The 18,011-nt window shown below is 37.2% G+C and overlaps 1 protein-coding gene across 4 annotated transcripts in view; it reads right to left on the minus strand.

The window, feature by feature from the left end:
* The window catches only part of TXNDC16 (thioredoxin domain containing 16), a 137,173-nt gene that overhangs the window by 117,678 nt on the left and 1,484 nt on the right, over window positions 1–18,011 (minus strand). For 2 of the 4 annotated variants that reach the window (XM_047862816.1, XM_047862814.1), the window contains exons 2-6: window positions 9,707–9,828; window positions 8,315–8,620; window positions 6,773–6,855; window positions 1,364–1,437; window positions 455–529 (exon numbers count right to left, since the gene is read on the minus strand). In XM_047862816.1, coding sequence (XP_047718772.1) covers window positions 455–529; window positions 1,364–1,437; window positions 6,773–6,855; window positions 8,315–8,477 — 395 coding nt within the window. In that variant the 5' untranslated portion in view covers window positions 8,478–8,620; window positions 9,707–9,828. Of the gene's footprint in view, window positions 1–454; window positions 530–1,363; window positions 1,438–6,772; window positions 6,856–8,314; window positions 8,621–9,650; window positions 9,829–18,011 lie in introns of all 4 variants that reach the window. The other 2 variants (XM_047862815.1, XM_047862817.1) reach the window with 2 other exon arrangements.

Genomic DNA, 18,011 nt, shown 5'->3' on the forward strand with positions numbered 1-18,011 from the left:
TTCACTCTCTCTCTCAGTAAACACTACAATGTGTGTTGAGACTATCTGCACAGTTTCTGTACCTACTGACCAGGCACAGAGCTACAGACTCCAGAAAAATCAGGCTGGGGTCAGAAGCATGCCAGACATTTTAAAACTCCTAGTGAGAACAGCAAAGACAAACTTCTTACCTGGTAAAATCCTTACTTCACAGGTACATTCAAAAGCAAAAGCAATACTATGACCATGTGGTCCTGCTGTGCCCTCTCCTACTTTTATACAAAGATGTATCTGTATCCTTTGCCAGTCAAGAAATTTTAGATCCTCTATGTAGGAAGACAGACCAGTAATTTGTGTGAAATTAATGCCTATGAATATAATGTTAAAACCCTAAAATATTTTAATGGGTTGTGGTTTTCTAAAATGAAATCAAGAGATTGTTAACAATAAGTGAATGAGTACCCCCTATACTTACAAGAGAACATGAGCAATGATGGCATTCACGTCAAACAAGGTATCAGTAGGGAATTCTCTCAGTAAGATGTTGCCCCTATAAAAAAATTTTAAAAAAGCATTACAGAAATATTTCCCTGGAACTCATTTTTCTTGTCTCTCTAATACAGTAGGTTGTAAGTTCTTTGATGTTAAGAGCCTGGGTGTTATCCATTATCCCATTCACCTATCAGCATGCTGATGGTAAAATATGCACAAATATTTATTGAATATACGTTCAATAAATATGTTGACTTGGAAGAGTGTAGGCCCAGAACTTGGCAAAAAAAACTAGGAAAACACATGAGTCTCAACACAGCTTCCTACCAACCTCCTTGTCACATACACACAGATTCCCTAAATGGGCTGGGAAGGAGACAAATAGGAGAGACAAACAAGTGTCCTCAGCAATTGGTCTGAGGAGACAGTATCTGTCCTCACTTCTTAGGCCAAATCCCAAGAGTTTGACAAAAAGATTTTGAGAAACTTCAGAGAGACTAGCAGACCAAAGTGGAGAGGAATCTGTAACTGGGACATTGGCAGATGTCTCAAAAATACCTTTCTTTCACACCCAAATATGGACCTGAGAGATCTACTCAAAACACTAACTTTGTTAAATGCTTACTTTCCAGGCACTTATAGTAGTAGTTTACATAAGAATTCTCATGTAATATTCAAAACAAGTCTGTGAGGTAGCTGTTATACCTATTTTAACTAATTTTATAGCTAAAGAAGCTAAAGTTCAGATAACAAATCTAGGACTTAGACCATTTGCTAAACTTCATATAATCCCCCATGCATACAACTTTATCCTGGCTTAGTGATATTTTATATATTTTAATATTCTAGAAGTATAGCTTAAATTTGGCTATCACACTCAAAAACAGTTTACCTGAATAAATACACTTTCATCAAATCCTTTTCTTTTCCACAGTATCTTGATGTTTCTTCTTTGACACAATTAACCTTTAAAAGATTATATTTAAGGTTTAGAGTATATATCAAAAGGTCAAGTTTCTTGGTTATGGAAACAAGAAGGAAAATTAAACAGTAAAATCTGTCTCCAGGTCAAATTAAAAAAAAATTTTTTTTAATGTTTATTTTTGAGAGAGAGCAAGAGTGAGCACGAGTGGGGGAGGGGCAGAGAGAGCGGGAGACAGACTCTGAAGGAAGCTCCAGACTCTGAGTTGTCAGCACAGAGTCCAATACAGGGCTTGAACTTGTGAACTGTGCAATCATGGCCTGAGCCGAAGTCAGACGCTTAACCAACTGAGCCACCCAGGATCCCCTCACATTTTTTATTTTACTTTTCTTTCTGATTTGTATCCTATAATTGCTCATTTATTCAAGTGGGTTACCTCAGAGAAAGAAAGTGTTTCTATACCTAAGAGTTATATTTAATTATACTTAAGAGTTTAAATTTAATTCAATCTTATGGAACAAGTACGAGGTAACCAGGTAGAAAAGGAAAGAAACCATTTAGGCAGGACAAAAAATCATGAGCAAAAGCAAAGAAGCAGAACTAAGTGATAAGTTGAGGGCATGAAAGCATCTCAGCAGCTGGAACACAGGTACGGCAGATACTGCTGGTTTCTATTCTATTTTTGTTTCTTTCTTTTTAAACATTTGTTTATTTTGAGAGAGAGAGAGAGAGAGAGAGAGGCAGAGAGAGACAGGGAGAGAGAGACAATCCCAAGCAGACCCCGCACTGTCAGTGTAGAGCCCAACATGGGGCTCAATCTCATGAACCACAAGATCTTGACCTGAGCTGAAATCAAGAGTCAAATGCTTAACTGACTGAGCCACCCAGATGCCCCACTGCTGGTTTCTTATCCAAAATCCATCCTTCCCTTTTGTTTTATTAACAGAACTTCCCTAAACACAAATGCCCCCAGTGAAAGACTTTTCCAGGTTCCCCAACAACTATAGATGGCCAAACAATGTTAGGGAGAAGTTACTGGGGTCGGATCAAAGAAGGTTCTTAAAGGAGAGCTGACTTACACTTTTCCTACTTCTTCCTGACAAAAAACAGACAAGACAGTGCCAGCAGTAATTATGGACCACGAAGCATCTTTAAAGGATAAACCCTTGCTGAGGATGATGCAACAGAAACAGCAACATGAAGATGTAATGGAAGGCAAGGGAACACAAAAATAAGCAGGAAAGTTAAACGAGTATCACCTCAGTACAGGGCAAGGATGAATGAGATCTGAAGTAAAGCAGAAAAGGACAGAAGAGATTTGAGAGATTTCTCACCAATACAGTAAGTAAAACTAGGGAGAAGACTGAGCATGTGTATGCAGTAGGGAATAAAGGAAAAAAGAAGGAGATAAAAAGAATGAAGAGGTTTCTAGATGGGGCAAAGGGTAGCCACCAACAAAATTTGCACTAAACTAAGGTTAGAAGAAAAACAGTCATTTCATTTCAGATTTTGTAAGTTTTGGTTTTGTTTTTTAAATGGGTTGGTTGTTTTCTATGTGTGTCATTCAATTTAATTTTAATGGAGTTTGAGGAAGCAGAATGACAACTAGGGAAGCTACATTTGTTTTCAAAAGCTACAAAAGGAGAACTGATACTCAGAAAAAATATCAGGAATAGAGAAATTAGAATTAAAAGTTGGAATACTGCCATAACCAAAAAGAGTGAATTTTAGCATATGTAACTTTTTAAAGAATTCTTTAGGGGTACCTGGGTGCCTCAATCAGTTGAGTGGCCAACTTCAGCTCAGGTCACGATCTCGTGGTATGTGAGTTCGAGCCCCACATTGGGCTCTCTGTTGTCAGCATAGAGTCCGCTTCAGATCCTCTGTCCACCCCACCCCGCCCCTTCCTCTGCTTGCATTCTCTCTCTCAAAAATAAACACTAAAAAAAATTTTTTTTAAGTCAGAGCATAGGGGATGGTTGACATTAGGACAATAGATTTTTTTTCCATTCAGCCGTTTAACATATATATGAACACCTACCATATGTTAGTCACTCTTCTAGTCACTGGGGGCACAATTAAGTTCCAAATAAAGATTTTTATCTTTAGAACTTACATTCTAAAAGTAGGAGACAGATAATTTTAAAAACTAATTAATATGTAGCATTAAGTCCCACAAATTAAGAAAACAGTAAAGGGATAGTATGTAACAGGACATTTTATACAGGTAATCAAGGAAGGCTTGGCGGGGGGAGGGGAGGTGACCTTTGCACAAAGAACTGAAGCAAAGTAGTGATGCATACTATTATATAAGTATGTTGAAAAGAGGAGTTCTGACAGAAGAGAAAATACTTGCAAAGGCCTTGTAGAAATAATACATCAAGCAGGTTCAGGTAACAAAAAGATGACTTGTAGGTGTCAGGAACAAACTGAGCAGGTTGGAGAGGCAGAAAAAGAAATGAGAGGAAGCCAGTGTCCATAAGAGTGAAGAGTTTCAAGTTTATCCTAACTGTAACAGGAAGCCTTTTGGAGGGGTAGCAATGTGACCTGACACATTTGACTTATGCATAGAGAAGAATTTAGTAGGACAAGAGTGAAAGGAGAAAGGCCAATTATTAGAAGGCTACGGTAGTTTCCCAGATGAGAAGTCATGAAGGTCTGGACAACAGGGGTCAAAGTGGAGGTGCAGGAAGTGCTAAGATTTGGGAAATTTTGATAGTAGAACCTAAAGGTTTATTGATGGGTTGGTTATGACAAAGTCAAAGATGATTCAAAGTTTTTTTTGTTTTAAAGTCTACTTTGATATAGTAAGATAACTATACCAGCCTCCTTTTGGTCATCACTTAATGATACATCTTTTTCCTTCCTTCAATACTTTGAAGATATCTGAAGACTGACTTTATTTTAAGATGCATTTCTAAATAGCATACATTTGGGTTTGGTTATTGCACCCAGCTTGGCAATCTTTGTCTTAACTGGAACATTTAGTACATTTATATTTTAGTGTTTTCTTCATCTACCTCTGCCTCCTGAAATCTTAACTTTTCAAGACAATCTCAAAATGCTACTTTTTGTAAAGTCTTTCCAAATACCATACGTGACCTTCTGCCATGACAATCAGATATGAGCTTCCCTTCTTTAAACCTCAGTGGCATTTTATCTGTATCTCATATTACAACGATCATGTTCTGCTACTTATTGAAGTGATTTGTGTTTTATCTCCCCTATTTAGGATCTAAACTGTCCAAAGAAATAGACTGGGTCTTTATCACATATCTATCTAAGAAACTAGATGAAGCAGCTCATTTCAATGTCATAAACATTTACCAAATATTTATTAAGTGCAGAGAGTGAGCTAGGTACTTAATATTTGTCTGCCTTATTCACCAGTCTTCTTTCCACACAGCTTAGCATCCTCAAATGTAAAATCAAGACTTTACGTTTTGTTAGTTCATAAAGGCAACAACACTCTAGGCATGAACTTTAATATTCTATTTTAGTTACCAGATATACAGTTACTAGTTACTCAATAAATAGTATGATTATCCCTTTTGAATGTCATACCAACTTAGTATTTCATCTCTAAACTTTAGTCTAGAATTTTATTAAAAGCTCCTCGAAGATGAGCACCATTATCATTCTAGAGTGTAATCAGCTGTTCAAAGTTAACCCAGTTACATACAGAATTAAGAAAAGACTTTTTTTTAAGTGTTTAGCAGTGACATAGAAATAGAGAATTGGTCTTTTCCCCTGGTTCCTCACACATTCCTAAAACCCTTGTTATTTCCTGAGTGACAGGAGGGCTAGGAGTATCTTTTGTTCTAACACTTGGTCTTTAACCCCAGTTCCTTATAGAAGAGCTTCTAAGACCCTTGGAAACTCCTAGAGTATCTTTTTGCATGCTAAAACACTGATCACTGGGGGGCCCTAGATAGCTTCAAGATGGGGGCTGCTCACTAAAAAGACAAAGGCATGATTAGAAGATTGAACTTTCTGCCCCAACTCCCATCCTCTGCACTAGAGATGAAGCCAATCACCAGTGGCCAATGATTTACTCAATCGTGCCCACATAATGGAATCTCCATAAAACCCCTAAATAACAGGGCTTGAAAGCTTCCAGGCTGGTGAACACATCTAAGTAATGGGAAGGTGAAACACCCCATACTACAAGAGGACAGAAGCTCCTGTGCTCAAGGCTTCCAGACCTTGCCATATGCATCTTTTACATTTGGCTGTTCCTGAGTTCTATCACGTATAATAAACCAGTAATAGTACACAAAGTGTTTTCTTGAGTCTTGAGAGCCATTACAGCAAATTATTGAACAAGCAAGGAGGGGGTTTTGAGAGCTCCCAGTTTATAGCCAAGTCAGACAGAAGTTGTAGGCAACCTAAGAATCTACTCCCTATGATTGGCATCTGAAGTAGAGGGCAATCTTATAGGACTAAGCCCTTCCTGTGAGATCTGGGTTACATGGGTGGTCAGTATCATAAATGACTGGTGTAGAAAACTCACACATTTGATGTCAGAAGTGTTCTGTGGATAGAGGGAAGAGTTTCCCTTTAACAGGCAAGGTTAGTTAACCTTTCTATGCTTCCTGCCCTGGGAACTCTAGCTGCAGGGACCAAGTGGGTCAGCAGCCATCTCTCAGAAGCAGAAGGCTAATGAAATAAGAAAAAATAAATGTACACAGAAAGTCAGGTAGACACTAATCTGACAGAATTTAATAATCACTGGGTTATTAATCATTCAATTTTCTGAGGTACAAATTCTAAGATTAAAGTAAATGAAAAGCTCATGTAGCTATCTAATCCATGATGCATGTGGAAATTTTCCATAATACTCCATGGCAAGTTTGAACATTTTTTGAGAAAAAAATTAAATACGTCATTTCAAGTTAGGCTGTTTTGACTTTGTCCTAAAAATAAAGGAAAAACTGCAACATAAGCAATTATAAAGACTTAGAAGAACAGAAAACAAAAAATACTTCAATTGCCTCAATTTTGATACTTCAGTTTGTGCTAATAGAAATTTAATAAATAGTTGAATGTGGAGATCTACTATATTTGTCAGGCAAAACAAAGCAAAAAAGCCTAAGTATAGCATTAAAAACTGAAACAGTTTATAAAACAAATTAAGTTCTAAGCTAACAAAAAATTCTGAACAGCTTTTTTCTTTATCTACATGTACTAATTTACACCATAATCTGGAAGTATCTTCTGTGCTTCTGTTCTTTCTTATGAAAAAAAGGTAGAAAAAAAATATTTTTCCAGTTTGGAAAAAGATCTGAAACGTAAGTATTTTTAGATACTCAGCATTAAGTCATATAATTATAAAATGTTTGTCACTAATAATTTAGTAACAAAAAAATATCTTTCTACCTTTGCAACTGAAATTCCAAAGTCCTGGAGAGGTTTAACAGCCTCATTCAGTTCTTCAAGAAATATGGAAGTTCTTGGAGAATCTAAAATAAGAAATGTTTTATGAATGTTTTATGGCTCGTTCCTTAGGAAAGATGAATTTTTAAAATTAAGGCCCAAAGCTGCAAACTGAAAAAGAAATGGATTGGTTTGCCCAACAAGTATATACAATACAACCAATAATCAAGTAAACATACCTGGTTATACAATTTTATACCCTTACTTCTTATCGCCTCATTACTCTTATTTCTAATGTTTTTATGATGATTTTAATTTTGTAAGTGAATTTTTAAAATTTCTAAAATAAGAATAAATAAATGTTTAATTCAAAGCTAACATTCGGCATTATTTTTCCAAGTTTCCATATACACAACACACATGTATACATGCACAAAACTTTTGAAATGATTTTAAAATACCATTTTCAAATCACAATTATAAGAACCAAGAGAGGGGCGCCTGGGTGGCGCAGTCGGTTAAGCGTCCGACTTCAGCCAGGTCACGATCTCGCGGTCTGTGAGTTTGAGCCCCGCGTCAGGCTCTGGGCTGATGGCTCAGAGCCTGGAGCCTGTTTCCGATTCTGTGTCTCCCTCTCTCTCTGCCCCTCCCCCGTTCATGCTCTGTCTCTCTCTGTCCCAAAAATAAATAAACGTTGAAAAAAAAAAAAAAAAAAAAAGAACCAAGAGAAACGTGGATTAATTTCACTTACTAATTCCAGGAATAGTATTTTTTAAGGCATAAAGACTTAAATGAGACCATTACATTTTTAGTTATGTTCAATACTTACATTGGTTAATCAGTGTAATTAATGGTATACTAAAGCAGAGTATTAAATAAAAGCATTACTAATTCTTCACTTAAAGTTTTAAAATACTTTAAACATATCCACTTGCTAAAAATATCAAGAAGTATACTTTCAGAAATGACTAGATGAGGGGCGCCTGGGTGGCTCAGTTGGTTAGGCATCGGACTTCAGCTTAGGTCATGATCTTGCGGTTCATGGGTTTGAGCCCCACAACAGGCTCTGTGCCGATAGCTCAGAGTCTGGACACTGCTTCAGATTCTGTGTCTCCCTCTCTCTCTGCTCTGCCCCTCCCCCCACTCACATTCTGTCTGTCTCTCTCTCAAAAATAAATAAACGTTATAAAAAAATTTTTTAAAGGACTGGATGAAATTCAGGTGTTACTCTACTAATAGCTAATTCTTATCTGGTATTTACTAAAGACTAAGTCACATGAATAAAGTCATTTAATCCTCACAACAAATTTATAAAGTATTATTTCCTCATTATGGATGACAACAAAAACACAGAGAGGCTAAGTGATTTAACCAAAATCACACAGAAGGTCAACTGGCACAATCATGATTTAAACTCAGGCATATATATTTTAGTAACAGCTTTATAGCACATAATACTAATCTTGACAGTATCCCAGCAATACTACTGATTAAACAGCAAGAGAAACATCACAAAAATCACGTCAGAATATAAAAAATACTTACCGGCTTGACAAAAATAAGCTAAGGAGGCTTTTCCCGGTTGCAATGTACTGAAGTATTTCTGAGGGCTCAGTTCTGATAGAGAGTCTACTGCTGACTTATAAAAAATGCACATCATGATAAAAAAGATGCCAACTCTATATATATTGAAACTGGAAGACATCATCAGCTGTAGTTGTACATGGGCAGGAGATTTTTGTCTGTTTTTTTCACTGCTGTGTTCTGTTGCCTAGGACAATACCTAGCAACGGTAGGTATTCAACAAAGTTTTACTGAATAAATTTGTTAAACAAATGAATGAAGTAAAATCTGCAAGAAGAATAATGTAAGGCATTACTTACGTATTTGATTTTGTTAATACTTTCCTATTTCCTTCTAGTAAACATTTGAGAGGGATATCTATAATGACATTGATTTGATAATACAATTGATTCTGGATACTTGCAAAAGATATCAAATATATCCAGAAAATACAATATGAAATATTTTATGTTTAATAGATCTTTACTAGAGTATGTTAAGCTAATTGTCATTTTTAAGGGTTCTAAAACTAAGTCTCAAACCTTATCCAATCCTTGTGTTAAATTGGTCATTTTATCTTTCTCTACCCAAAGTAGATTTACAATGAATACTCAAAGAGTTATTTCATACCATTACCATGGGAGTGAGGCATCCAAAGCCTACATCTATTATGTTTACATTCTTTTTACTTTAAATTTCCTGGAAGATAGCTATTAAAACTACTTAAGGGGCACCTGGGTGGCTCAGTTGGTTGAGCGACCAACTTCGGCTCAGGTCACGATCCTGCAGTTCATGAGTTGGAACCCCACATGGGGCTAGCAGCTATCAGTACAGAGCCTGCTTCGAAACCTCTGTCTCCCTCTCTCTCTTCCCCTCCCCTGTTATGCATGCATGCATGTTCTCTCTCTCTCAAAAGTGAATAAAAATAAAAATAAAACTTGGAAACCAATTTGACAATAAATTTCATATTAAAAAAACTAATAACACTCCTTCTAAGTATAGTTTTAATTTTATTTGTTTATAATTTTTTAATGTTTATTTTAGAGAGAGAGCATGCGCGCGCACAAGTGGGGGAGGGGCAGAGAGAAAGAAAGACACAGAATCTAAAGCAGGCTTTAGGCTTGAGCCATCAGCACAGAGCCCAACACGGGGCTTGAACTCACCAACAGTGAGATCATGACCTAAGCTGAAGTCAGATGCTTAACTGACTGACCCACCCAGGTGCCCCATAAATATACTTTTTTAAGTATACGACTTAGACTTATACAGCTTAGACATTTAAATATCTTTTTCAACCCAAGTTTTAATTCAACTCTACCTTCTGAACTCAGACTTGTTTTAATACTCTCCTCTCTTCTTCCATGCTGCACTTACTTCCATGCTGTCCTCTACATCTGTTGTCAATTCTTTGTCTCCCATTTTGCCACTTTCAAATTTCTCTCCAACAATTTCTTCTTTCAGGAAGTTTTCCACTGATGATCTATAGTATCTAAGTTCTAAAAGAAGACAGTTTAGGAAAATTAATATAATATAAAAATATCATACTTCCAGAATGGAGAGACATACCCACAGGTATAGGTGAGATTTTTAATTTTTTTTAATTTCAAATAGAACCCCTACCTTTCAAACAAAAGATCACTATCTCAAAACAAGAGACAGAAAAAAATAGCAAAAATTACTCAGAATGAGAGGGGTAGACTTTCTGTAAGAAATAAAATAATAAAAGAATGAAAATTTAGGGAAAATTGTACTAGATACTTAATCTGCTCTTTCAATACAATCAGTAAGCATATAATACCTCTCCTTTAAAAGCAGGTATTCCTAAAAAAGGGGCTAATTACTAATTACTTCTTAACATTCTTTTCATTAGAGCTAATTTATATCAGTGAACAAATTTGTCATCAATATTTAATAATGAGCCAAGAGTTCAAAAATTCAAGTAGAATGCGTGAGGACTGTGAGTGAGAGGCATATAAAAAAGTAATTTTAATGATATAATTAGGGAGTATCCTTGGCATTAACATTGATTACACATTTTAGCCATTTTAAACCAGTGTATTTTAAAGCCACTTTATATTAATGAGGATGGTTTAAAATAGGTCATTCAATATTTTCTTTATTGGGGGGAAGGGAAATGCATGCATCCTGAGGCTAAGGGAATAACTATGTAATGTATTTACTATATGAAATAACCAAAACCTAATTAAAAATGAACCTTTTAAGTAAAAGTACATTTGAATGAGTCAAGTATAAATATAATTTTTCCTGGACTTGTGGTTATAATTCAGTTATTTTAACACTAAATTGGACAGTAGGGTTAACACATTATTTTTTCCCCTAGAATGAATTTTGTAGCAGTAAAAGGTCTAACTGCACATTCAGTGCTAGAATACTTTCCCACATCTATCTCATTGGACAAATGAAATTATAGATGTTGAAGTACTACGCATTTGGTCAATTAGAGATGTTGGTGATTATTCTGGCATACATATTTTCAGGGATAGGAATTCATTAGTAACTATAACCTTTGCAATTTTTCCATCTTTGATAAATTTGATTATTTAAGTAATTACTTAAAGCAGAGAATATTACAGAGATCAACCAGAAATATAGTTTATGTGGTCTTAATAAAATAAACACTGAATAATGATTTAACCAAATCTATGACAACCACAGTTCAGAGGATGGGGAGACAGAAAGTAAGGGAACATACAATTAGTGTGGGAAAAGAAATAAAAGAGCTAAATCTTCACTTTCACAAGACCAAAAGCCAAGTTTATTGGAAATAGGAAGATGAATGCCAAAAGAAATAGGGAACAATTGAAATAATTCCCCCTAAGGAATAAGAAATTGGAGGGGGAAGACACCAAGGGGACTTTTGAAGTCTTATAGAAAATCATCTGACTCTTTACCTTTCATTTTGATTGAAAAGTTAAAGTCATTCTATTTGGACTATATCAAAATAAAAAGCTCTGCACAGCAAAGGAGACAGCTACCAAAACTAAAAGACAATCTACTGAATGGGAGAAGATTTGCAAATAACATATCCAAGAAAGGGTTAGTATCCAAAATATATATAAAGAACTTACATAATTCAACACCAAAAAAAACCAAAAAACAAAAACCAAAAAAAACCCAACAAAACAAAACAAAAAACCAAAAAACCCCAAGTAATCCAATTTAAAAACGAGAAGACATGAACAGACATTTCTCCAAAGATGATACACAGATGGCCAACAGACACATGAAAATACGCTCAACATCACTCATCATCAGGCAAATGCAAATCAAAACCACAATGAGATGTCATCTCGAACCTGTCAGAATGGCTAAAATCAAAGCTCAAAAAACAACAACTATGGGCAAGGATGTGGAGAAAAAGGAACCCTCATGTACTGTTGGTGGGAATGTAAACTGGTGCAGCTACTGTGGAAGACAGTATGGAAGTTCCTCAAAAAATTTAAAATAGAACTACCCTATGATCCAGTAATTGCACTATTGGGTATTTACCCAAAGAATATGAAAACACTAATATAAAAGATATATGCACTTCTATGTTTACTGCAGCATTACTTGCAACAGTCAAATTATGGAAGAAGCCCAAGTGTCCATCCATAGGTAAATGAGTAAAGAAAATGTGGTATGCATATGTAAGCATGTACATACATACATATATATACATACATACACCCACATAATAGAATATTATTCGGCCAAAATAAACAATGAAATTTTGCTATTTGCAACAACATGGATGGATCTAGAGGATATAATACTAAGCAAGTAAGTAGGAGAAAAACAAATACCATATGATTTCACTCACATGCAGAATTTGAGAAATAAAACAAAACAACAAAGAAAAAAAGAGAGACAAATCAAAAAACAGACTCTTAACTACAGGGAACAAAGAGTTACCAGAGGGGAGGGTGGCAGGGGGATGAAACAGGTGAAAGGGATTAAGGATACACTTATCTGGATGAGCACTGAGTAACATATGGAATTGTTGAATTGCTACACTGTACACCTGAAACTAATACAATGCTGTATGTTAACTACACTGGAATAAAATAAAATAAGAATTAAAGTTGTTACTTATATGTAATCAAATTTTCCATAGCTTCTACTCATATTAATCCAACCTATCCTTGTGGGGCCACAGAAGACTGTTCATTTCACATGCATGGAAAATAAAATCCATTTGCTCAGAGACATGTTCTCCATATAAAAATATCTTTAAATTAAAAAGAAGAGAAATTTTGATGGGAAAGGGTGGGAAATGAGAAGACCAGCAAGAACAGAGTAAAAGCAAAGATACAAAAGGTACTCGGTGACTTTTTCCCTCCAGTAGGTAGAAAGTAGAATAGAAAACAATACTTAATGATTCAAAATCTAAATATCAATAAAGAGATGAATACCTTGAGAAATGTGACGTTGGTACCTTGGTGTAGTAGTTCATTGGTATGGGGTAAATAGTTCCAGTTCTGTAGAAGTTGAGATTACACTTAGCTTCCCGCACCTCCCACCTGTAGTGAGTTAGCTGTGCCCACTGTGTGACTTAATCTGGCTAATAAATGTAAGCAAAAGCTCACGTTTCTTTCAGGCAACAATTTAATAGCCAGTGTGTGATAGGGCAGGATTTATTTTCTTCTGTCACAGTCATTAAAAATGCTCAATTTGTGGCTGTTCCTCAGCATGAGTCCCAGAATGAGCACAACAGAGAACCCTCACTGATTTGCAATTAGCATGTGACAGAGGAGGAAATCAACCTTATTGCCTTAAGCTACTGAGATTTGAGGGGTCATCACTACAGCATAATCTAGTTTATCTTCACTATTATACAAACTAGAATGAGGTGCTACCTTAACAAGAACCCCAAAACATTGGCTTAGAGGCCAAGAAGCAAGGACCGTTCAGGATCTAATCAAGGAAACTTTCATCAGAGACTGGAGCTTGGCAATCCACAGTAAGGAGTGACAAAACATTTGCTGAAACGGTCACTATAATAATTTGGAGGTGACACATACTTAATGAATTTATAATGAGCATGTACCCAGGCTTGTGTGGCTAATGAACCTCTTTATGGCCCTAAGAGAGGAGGCTGGTAGTCAGAAGATGAACACTGTGTGATAGTTGCTGTTGGTTATGTTTAATGAGATATTCAAAGAAAGGTAGTCAAAGAACCACTGCCATCCAAGAGACTAGCTGGTTAATACTTACACAGTCCTTTAGCCCCCACCCTTCTACTGTCAGAGAGCAAGCTGACAAGCTGCTCAGCCATGGAAAGGGGCCATACTATCCAAAGCCAACTTCAGATGTGGCCAAAGATAATAAAGACGGAAAGACCTCTTGCAGAGTAAAGCCAAGGACCATGGAGAACTATGCCCCAGGGCATATGCCAGAATATGAACTATTCGATACTGGTCTACAATAATGAGATAAACAAAGAAATTGAGAACAAATGTCAAAAAGTTTTTATAGTCCTTTTTACACAGTTTTGTGTTTTATGAATCTAAAAAATTTTTAACAGGCTTGTCATGTGCTAGGTGTTTTCATTTTATTTTTCTTATAATTCATTTTTATTGTATTTAACAAAAATTCAAAGTAAATTGGAATTTTAAAAAACTGGTCATTCTTAGCAGATAGTTTGAGAAGCACTGACCTAGAGAAACCAGTGAACAGAACAAAAGCCCTAACAATATCTGCCCAGTGATATTTCAAAGTTGCTACAGTTTAAAGTCTGGTGTATGTCTTCCATTCTTCCCCTCTCCAAATTGGCACATGTATTATAGTTATTTGTCCCTACACTATCCTATGTATCCAAGTGGAGGTGGGAAACAGGTAACTTATAATGTCCTAAGACATTAACACTACTGGGCATTACTTAGAGATCCTGGACTGTTGAGCTTGGCACAGTGATTGAATGGGATTTGAGGGCTATATCCATTGGGAAGGGCCAAAGATGAATTACATGTAAGAAGGAGAATATCTGTTGACAAACATGGTGGATTGTTCAAATGTTTCTAGTTCTCTACACATGTTAAAATTGTACTTCTCCACTTCCTTGAAATAGGAAGTGACTTGATTTGGCCAATGAAATGTACAGTGACATATGTAACTTCTGGGAGCTTTTAAGAGTCAATATAGGGGCGCCTGAGTAGCTCAGTTGGTAGAGCATCCAACTTTGGCTCAGGTCATGAACTTGTGGTTCATAAGTTCAAGCCCCACGTCAGGCTATGTGCTGACAGCTCAGAGGCCTGGAGCCTGCTTAGGATTCTGTGTCTCCCTCTCTCTCTGCCCTTCCGCTGCTCATGCTCTCTCTCTCCCTCCCTCAAAAAATAAATAAATATAACCCAGTGAAGAAATGGGCAGAAAACATGAATAGACACTTCTCTAAATAAGACATCCGGATGGCCAACAGGCACATGAAAAGATGTTCAGCGTCGTTCCTTATCAGGGAAATACAAATCAAAACCACACTCAGGTATCACCTCACGCCAGTCAGAGTGGCCAAAATGAACAAATCAGGAGACTATAGATGCTGGAGAGGATGTGGAGAAACGGGAACCCTCTTGCACTGTTGGTGGGAATGCAAACTGGTGCAGCCGCTCTGGAAAGCAGTGTGGAGGTTCCTCAGAAAATTAAAAATAGACCTACCCTATGACCCAGCAGTAGCACTGCTAGGAATTTATCCAAGGGATACAGGAGTACTGATGCATAGGGCCACTTGTACCCCAATGTTCATAGCAGCACTCTCAACAATAGCCAAATTATGGAAAGAGCCTAAATGTCCATCAACTGATGAATGGATAAAGAAATTGTGGTTTATATACACAATGGAGTACTACGTGGCAATGAGAAAAAATGAAATATGGCCTTTTGTAGCAACGTGGATGGAACTGGAGAGTGTGATGCTAAGTGAAATAAGCCATACAGAGAAAGACAGATACCATATGGTTTCACTCTTATATGGATCCTGAGAAACTCAACAGAAACCCATGGAGGAGGGGAAGGAAAAAAAAAAAAAAAGAGGTTAGAGTGGGAGACAGCCAAAGCATAAGAGACTGTTAAAAACTGAGAACTGAGGGTTGATGGGGGGTGGGAGGGAGGGGAGGGTGGGTGATGGGTATTGAGGAGGGCACCTTGGGATGAGCACTGGGTGTTGTATGGAAACCAATTTGTCAATAAATTTCATTAAATAAATAAATAAATAAATAAACATTAAAAAAATTTTTTTAAAAAGAGTCAATATATATGGGGGGGGGGGTTGGTCTGGGTGGCTCAGTCAGTTAAGCACTCAACTTCTGCCAGGTCATGATCTCATGGTTTATGAGTTCGAGCCCCACGTCGGGCTCTGTGCTGACAGCTCAGAGCCTGGAGCCTGCTTCCCATTCCATGTCTCCCTCTCTCTCTCTCTGCCCCTCCCCCGCTCATTCTCTGTCTCTCTCTTTCTCTTAGGAAATAAACATTAAAAAAATTTTAAAGAAAGAGTCAATATATACATTTCATGAATCACAACTCACTTTTCTTCTGCTATAATGAATGATAACACTCAAAATGAGGCCTTCTCAGGCACCTGGGTGGCTCAGTCAATTAAGCATCCGACTTCAGCTCAGGTCATGATCTCATAGTTCATGGGTTCGGGCCCCACTTCGGGCTCTGTGCTGACAGCTCAGAGCCTGGAGCCTGCTTCAGATTCTCCGTCTCCCTCCCTCCCCCCGGCCTCTCTGCCCCAACCCAGCTTGTGCTCTCTCTCAAAAATGAATAAAAATTTTTTAAAAATAAAAAAAAAACGAGGCCTTCTCTGTTGAACCAAGTCTCAGAAAGAGGACGACATAAGGCAAAGCTCCCAGATAACCCAGAGAGAGCAGAAATTAAACACTTGCTTTAAACCACTGAAGTTTGGGGGTTGTTATTACAGTATAACCCAGCCTAGCCTTATCGGTTTTAATAATAGCTAAGGGGAGAGTGACTTGAACATAAATACATATACTAGATTTTTAAAGCAGAAAATGTGAAAGAATTCATAGGAAATTGGGGCGCGTGGGTGGCTCAGTTGGTTAAGCGACTGACTTTGGCTCAGGTCATGATCTCACAGTTTGTGAGTTGGAGCCCTGCATTGGGCTCTGCACTGACAGCTCAGAGCCTGGAGCCTGCTTCAGATTCTGTGTCTCCTCCTCTCCTTACCCCTCCCCTGCTCACGCTCTGTGTCTCTCTGTCTCTCAATAATAAATAAATGTTAAAGAAAAAAAAAAATTCACAGGAAATTGACCCAATTTCACTATAGGGAAGATTCTAAAAGAGAAGAGGACTCTTTCAAATGCAATGGACTATAACCACAACAGGTGTCAATACTAAAAGAAGGCGGAAGTCATAGGCAAATATTTGCCAATAGTACACACATCTCCCAACTACATGCAGACTCCTACCCTTAGAGCCTGGAGGGAGGGTCCCCTCAATTCATCAGGATAATGTTCCTGTCAGCACTAATCAGAGTTGGTATGCAAGATGTAAGTTTTGCCTCATCCCTAAACTCTAAACACGTATGCCTGCACAAGTCATTTAAAGTTGGAAAAAATGTGACAATTAAGGTCAAATACAAAAGGGTGACAAACACTGTAAGCATGGAACAATGAGACTGTAGTACAAAAAGAGCTAAAGCCTGCAAATAAAATGCATCAAAATTTTGTTCAGCACCTGAATACTGAGAGAGCCCCCAGGGGGCAATGAGGAGGAAAAATTTCAACAGGAAAACTCATCTCCTTGCAGGGAGGGCAGGAGGAAGGATCTGCCTTCATGTGTTCCACAGCTGGAGCAGCTGGTGAGTGACTCTTCCCACTTTGGGATTGGGTCCTATTTATAATAATACTGGAAAAAAAGTTCTGCTTTTAAATGTTTGAAGACCACTGTGCTAGAATAACGTACCCTTCTAGAACAATATTCAACCATTGTGCATTTGAACGCTTTCATATTTTAGAATATCAAGCAGCAAGTTTTTCTAGAAGACTTTGGTTAGTTTCCCCTTTATAGACTCAAATTTCCCTTATGATTAACAATAAAACTAATGGTTTCCCACGCAAGAAAAAGAGGAAATTAACAACTGTAAACATTAAACAAATTATACCAAGATCTGTGGGCATCATTCTCTGGGAAAAGACACATTTTTCATTGTGCAACAAATGCAGCATATAATGCTTACAAACTTCCTGTAAGAACATTCTGGCAAAAATTAGCTTACAATTTAATGCTGCTACTAGAGAAAACCTGCTCACTGAACCAGCCTCAAATAAAATGTTGATTAGTTCTCAGCGCAGTTTATCAGCTAAGACTCAGTGCAGGCCAAAAAAAGACTCAACATCTCTCCACTTCACAGCCCCTTCACGGCAGCTGGGGCAAAATCCTCTATCTGCCCCAACTGCATGCCCATCACGCACCCCCAAAAAAGGAAGGAGAAAAGAGACAGCTATCTGGACTTGCTCTGGGATAAAAAAAATTTCACAAAACTATTTCATAGTAAAACTAGTATGGGTATTATACTGATGTTGTTTACTATGACTCTGAGTAGAAAATATAAAAGAAACAGACTTTCATGGTGAACTATTCGTGAACTGAAACAGGTACCTCATCATTGTGGAAGATACAAAAAAAAAAAGGCATGTCAGGGAATGAGGTTCCCCTGATT

This window comes from Prionailurus viverrinus, chromosome B3 (genome assembly GCF_022837055.1).
Source record: "Prionailurus viverrinus isolate Anna chromosome B3, UM_Priviv_1.0, whole genome shotgun sequence".
In the NCBI taxonomy this organism is placed as follows: Eukaryota; Metazoa; Chordata; class Mammalia; order Carnivora; family Felidae; genus Prionailurus; species Prionailurus viverrinus.